Source organism: Berghia stephanieae, chromosome 1 (assembly GCF_034508935.2).
Source record: "Berghia stephanieae isolate SIO BIC M18660-M18661 chromosome 1, UCSD_Bste_1.3, whole genome shotgun sequence".
NCBI classification, from domain to species: Eukaryota; Metazoa; Mollusca; class Gastropoda; order Nudibranchia; family Aeolidiidae; genus Berghia; species Berghia stephanieae.
Window position 1 is genome coordinate 3,090,556 of NC_088360.1, and position 6,575 is coordinate 3,097,130.

At 38.6% G+C, this 6,575-nt stretch overlaps 1 protein-coding gene across 4 annotated transcripts in view; it reads left to right on the forward strand.

Moving 5' to 3' along the window:
- Window positions 1-6,144, forward strand: part of LOC144966239 (uncharacterized) — a 46,831-nt gene extending 40,687 nt beyond the window's left edge. For all 4 annotated transcript variants that reach the window (XM_078902435.1, XM_078902455.1, XM_078902445.1 and 1 more), the window contains exon 2: window positions 3,220-6,144. In XM_078902435.1, the coding sequence (XP_078758561.1) occupies window positions 3,606-4,982 (1,377 nt within the window). In that variant the 5' untranslated portion in view covers window positions 3,220-3,605 and the 3' untranslated portion in view covers window positions 4,983-6,144. The remainder of the gene's footprint in view (window positions 1-3,219) is intronic.
- The last annotated feature ends 431 nt before the right edge of the window (window positions 6,145-6,575 follow it).

The window sequence follows — 6,575 nt, forward strand, 5'->3', positions numbered from 1 at the left end:
AAGAGAAAATTTCGAAAATTCTGAAGGATTGTTGAACGTGCCATATGAATAATTAATTTTGGTGTTTAAGAAGGAAGTTAACAGAGGTACTGAAGGATAAAAACAAAATTTAAAAAAAAACTGGAGCTTTTGTATAACGCAATATCCACTAAATGTGCTCAAAGCGCTTTACAATGGGTCCCTGACCAACAGCAACACGTGACATGTAGAACGAGACATAACGCCTGTGAGGCGATATTACAATTATTTTTTTTTCGACAGAGACAACGCTGTTGACGGCCAGGTACTCATTTTACACCTGAGTACAGTGAGAGAATGTGAGTAAAGAGCTTTTGCCAAGGACTCATCTATGCGCCAAGCGAGGCTCGAACCCAGGACCTTCCTATCCGAAATAAAATTAATAATAATAATTCCCCTTATTCATCCCTAAGGGTACATTTTCATTGAGGGTCTTTTCCAAAGGAATGGGGATTTTCTTATCTTCTTGTATTTTTCTTTCTTGCTTTGTCTGGCACCTTTCATACGTACTATCTAGTTCAGATCTTTATCTCGGAGTGTATACTTACCTCTTATCATAAAATAAATAAAGAATTGAGCTTTTATATAGCGCAATATCCACTAAATGTGCTCAAAGGGCTTTACAAGGGGTCCCTGGTCAACAGCAACATTTAACATGTAGGACGGGACATGACGCCTGTTAGGCGATATTACAATTTTTCGGACAGAGACAACTGTTAACGGCCAGGTACTCATTTTACACCTGAGTACGATGAGAGAATGTGAGTAAAGAGCCTTTTCCAAGGACTCATCTATGCGCCGAGAGCGAGGCTTGAACCCAGGACCTTCCGATCCGAAAGCGACTGGCATACCACTAGACCACATAGGCGCACATCTCAAATTATGGATATTTGAAGTGTAAGCCATCATTCAGAGAAAGTTATTCTGTCATAGGACAGCAGTATTTACTAAGAGTGGCACAGCGGTACGGTCTTTGCCTCGTATGTGCCCGAAAGGTACCGAGTTCGATCACCCGCCGCTGTGTTGTGTGGCCTCGAGCAAGGCAGCCACCTCGCCCTAGCTAAATTTGCGGCACTGCATATGCACAGCGGCTGACGCCTGGGTTATTCCAATCTTCCCTTGGAATAGACCCGAAAGACAATTTCCCCCTATGGGATGAATAAAAGGAATTTCATTCGTATTTTTAAAAATTATATATTATTATTAATTTGGCACAGTAGAGAGGAAGTAGAATTCACAAATGTCCTCATTTTAAAATTTTATAATATCAGGTGATGTTTCTTCCTCATTCCGCTGTCTGCCTGTGTCCCTATATATAATGCGGTAGACGGATCTAGTTTAAATTTACTGGAAAGTACTTTGTGATGACTAGATCACCCACATTATGAGTGAAGCCTGTGCGACAGAAACCACAGAAAACTCTAGATTGACGACCTGAATAAAGGATTAATTTTGTTTGGAGTTTTTTTTTTTTTTTGCTTTTGTTTTGTTTTGCTTTTGTTTTTTCCTTATGGACGGACTACTTGTAAAGTTCCATTCGTTATGCTATGAACAAAAATGAATGTAACAGTTTAAAAAAAAAAAAAAGAACAAAAATACCAAACACGGAACGTTTGGGGCTCAAAATCCTTCTTCAGCCAACAAAAAGAAAAAAAAAAGAAACAATAGAAAAACATAGATACATTACTAAATTCCATATCTACGATAGAGAAATTTAGTAATGCATTTAAGTTGTTATTGATTTTTTTGTCTGTTGTTGTTGTTGTTGCTGGCTGAAGAAGGGTTTTGAGCCCGAAACGTTCCGTATTTTGGTATTTTGTTCTTTTTCTTTTTCTGAAGCTGTTATATTCAGTTTTGTTTATTACTTGTTCCAGACCACAGCTTCTAGCAGCTTAGTTCAGAAAAGTGAGTGGAGCAGGCACGGCACGTATGTTGGTAACAACAAGAGATGAAGCGAGTAGGAAAGTGCCAGAAGACAATAGAGAATAAAAGATTTTCGCGGCGGTGATGGGGGTTTGAACCCGCGACCTTACTGGTACGACAACTCCGCCTGGCCAATGAGAGCGTGACTCTACCGTATGAGCTATCCGCGATCCCATCGACGATGACCGCTCGAACCCAGGACTTGCCGGTCCGAAAGCGAGTGTCATACCACTAGACCACAAAGTCGTACATGATTTAACTTCCGCTCTCACATTAATTTCCTTGAACCCCAGACAATGAAATAAAAGCTTATAGTTTATTTCTACTTCCCTTCTCTGATGGATTTTCCAAAGGTACAAAGGAAAGTTGACATTTCAAACCATGACCTTTCCCAGGGCAGACCAAGATTAAATATCGCCAGACTCTGAGGACAGATAGCCATTTCTTTTTTAAAAGTTTGGCCAGAAAACTCGTCCTTCAAAGTTAGATTAGTTAAAATGACCCTCATCTTGGCCAAAACTCTCAAAATTGAGACTTTGCGAAGTCCCAGGTTGTTGACGATGACCTTTTGCCAAGAGAAGCCCCAGGTTTGAAAGTTTTTGCCAAGATGAAGGTGATTTTAATCGATTAATATTTGAAGGACGAGTTTTCTGGCCAACAATAAAATGCGTTTTGTCAGAATACGGCTGAATAGATTTCAACTTACTGATCAACTTTGACCTTTAACGATAAAATGTGACCCCGAAGGTGTTTTGTCAAATGTCAATAATTTTTATCTGGGATTAGCTGGTTGTTAATCGTGACAAGGACCGACCACATAACGTTATATCTCCCGAGGCACTTAATAGCCCGCATGTAATATGTGACCCCTCGTCTTTTGGCCTAACTGGTATTAAGTCACGGTGATTGAGACGCTGAAAAATAAAATTGAATTTAGAGCTCACAAAACAGTACTCGCTGGCTTCCAGCACACTTTCGGGAGCAGAAGCCAAACAGCGTGCTATAATCCGAACGTGCTGAAATCAAATTTTTCATGGAGGTAACGACTTATTATATTATAGGCATTTAGCAAGTCACCTCGCCCTAACTCAATTTGCGGCGCTGCACTGCGGCTGATCCCTGGGTTATCCCAGTCTTCCCTTGGAATAGACCCTAGAGAAAAATTTCCCCTATGGGATAAATAAAGGGAATTTTTATAATTTTAAATTGCTCAAGTTAAGAAAAATAATTTTTCAGAATGCATGTGTAATTCAATTTGTGTTTTTCTTTTATTTGCAGGACCTGTGTTAACGTTCGAGCCGTGTAATCTTCCATTCCAACTACACACTATGACAATGGATTCGTGCAAACATCACGTCGGCAACGTCACTATTTCTGGATATGCTTTCAATGACAACGGACCATGGCAATGAGTCAACCTATTGGCCAATCGAATTTAGTCGTAATATATATTTATAAAAAGTGTAAATATAGTTCACCCATAAACAATTACAAAGAAAGTATTTAAAACAATAAAAGGCGTTTGATTGAGCCTTGACCTTTTGGATGTGTATGGAATAAGAGCTTGAAAACTAAAGGATTTTAAAGTTCAAATAAGACTCGGCTTTTGCTCTACCACGCATTGTTTTGTGTTTTCTCTGAAGGATATCACAAAACACACCAAAATGCCCAAAGGACCGCCAGTTCACGAAATTTTTAACCCACCGGCAGCGGGTAAGAAATCCTCATTTCATTATGAGAAAAAAGAAACAAAGGTGCAATCTCAGCTAACACCTAAGAAAACACTTGCACCTCTGCCGCCCATGAAGAAATTCGGAGGATACAAACCTAAAATCCTGGGTGGAAATGATGACCTCATTCCAATTAGTTCCAATAAACCAAAATCCCCAGACCCACCTGTTGAGAATGGACGTTCGGGTCCAGGCTTAACGAAACCTTTGCCCTTTGTCATCGGTGATAAAAACACACCCATGGTTCTAAGTACTGTCGATAATGACAACGACGACAGCGATGACCTCGACGACAGAATGGGCGAGATTCACATTTACGAAGAGCCACCAATGTACTTTGACAGTAAAGAAACGAATGTCGAAGTCAACAATAATATCAACAATATGAAAAACACAATGTCTTCAAACTTTTACAACGGGGAAATAAATAACAACGGCAACAGTTCAAAACGCACGCCGTCACAGTCATCTTCCAATAACAATGAAGCATTTTCTATTCCAAAAGACGACGAAAACCTCATCACAACAAACCACGCAGAAAATGATCCTACTACATTTGCGAGAGATAACCCTATTTTCGGCAAGATGGACACGACCACAACAGACGCAAATGAAAGTGCCACCGAAAACGAAATTGAACCGGAAGGAGTTTTCATACCCTTGCCAGATTACGAGGAGGATGAACGAACGATGGATTTCGGTGATGAAGACCCGGATGAATCCTTCGAGGAGCAGCGTCGAGTACAAGAACAAAAACAACGTCCCCATCATCAAAATCTCACAAGTCTAAAAGTCTACGAAGGGGAAGACTTGTCCAAATATCTCAGCGACGATGAAGACGATTTCTTCAGCCCTAAAAATAACAATACCTCTAAAACAATGCCCGTACGTCTAAGTCAGAAACACAGTCTCTTCAAAACCTCACCAGCAATGCCGAAGGGCAAACGAAAAACTTCAAATAAAAATCAAGCAAAACAATTTAACAGTGTTCGAAATTTTAGCTTCGCTGATTCCAAATACGGAACGCCGGGAAAAAGTGGGAAGAAAGTAATGATGGGAGACGTAGGAGGCAAAGGGAAGGGGGATTATGAAAGTTTTCTTACTACAAGTCAACAAGAGGGAGGTTATGAAACGTTTCTACGGTCAAAACACGGAGTTGGAGTTGGGATGGACCCTTCATCAGCAGGACAAAAGGGATATTGTCCACAGCAAAATGGAAAGCAAGGAGATGGAGTGTGGAAGAAACTCACGGTCAGGCTAAAACACAAACTACATAATAAACATGGATACGATATGGAAGAACAGTTTTAGTTTTAGCCTGAGGTGTACAGTGAAAAACTATGAAAGTCCTGCTAAATCGATTTTTCGAAAGTTATACAGCATTGGAGAGTTCTTGAAGTCATGGCCAGTTAAGTAATTCATGTATATTTCTTTTCATGTGGCGAAGCAAGTTGTTAAGCGCGGCGCTGTGTAAAAATGAGTTCAAACAACTCCTGCGGTTTTTCTATTGTGGTGCAAAAGAACCGATTAAACTGTGAACATTTCAGGGTTTCATGAAAATAAATATTTAATATTTGTGGAACGTCAACATATTTCTAAAAATATGGACTAAATGCAAATATTTCACATTCTCTTTCATTGGTCTCATGGCCAATTGTGTTCATCAGAGAATATATCTGATCTTGACGTCATTTCCGCTGTTAAACTTGCATGCAATTTTGGAGGAGCAAAATTTAAACGTGGCCAGAGACAAGAAAGAGACTCAAATCTCATATCCTGAACATCTCAAAGAAATACTGGTTGTGAAAACGTAGTATTTTCACATGAGAACATTGAAATGTTGGTTGTGTAAACTTTGACCCATGTTATAGCATGTTTGTTAAAACAATGAGTTATAATGGGTAGGGGTCATCTGACCGCCCATAGTGGGCAGAGATGCCATTTGCACTGTCTTCTATCCCCCCCACCCCTATATCTATTTTCCATTTCAATTTTGCTCTCTGTCTTTATTCGAGATTCAGATCGCTGAGGTTGTTTTTGTTTGTTGTTTTTTTTTAATTAGCCCTGGCAGGAACCTTAGCTGAGAGGGAAGCAGTCAAATGTGTAGATCCTTTTTTATTTTTTGAGAGATATTTGTTTTCCTTGTAAATCACCTCTTTGTTGTGTACTGCTCTAGTTATTGGTTTATAATATGAAGTACTTGTTAAGAATTGTATCCTTCATGAGGCGATCCTTTATTTGTGCCTTTATAGTTGGATGAAACTTTAATATCAAAACAGACACATTAATGGATTACTCGTGGAATATTTTGTACCTTATTCGAACCAAACCTTTACTTTGGTGCCTCCATATTTCATCACTTCAGATCTGCAACCCCCCCCCCCCCCCCCCCCCCCATACACTCTCATTCCCTTGCGATGACATGGCCTAAAAGTGTCATCAGCGCTGTAAAACTCATACAAACATGACAAAATGAATTATAAGTAAGTCACAGCCTGGTTTATATTATTATTAGCTTATATATATATATATATATATATATATATATATATATATATATATATATAATATATATATATAATATTATCTAATTATGATTATATTATTATTATATTATTATATCATATATATGTGTATTCACACACACACACACATATATATATATATATATATATATATATATATATATATATATATATAATATATATATATATATATATATATATGTGTGTGTGTGTGTGTGTGAATACATATATATCGTGTGTGTGTGTGTGTGTGTGTGTGTGCATATTTGAAAATACATAAGATCGAACGTTTGGCGATTGACGTAAGTGTTGGGGAATCCTAAGCATTATCCATTGTATTCCACCCAGGCATAAGATTACATGGGGGAAATGACACTTA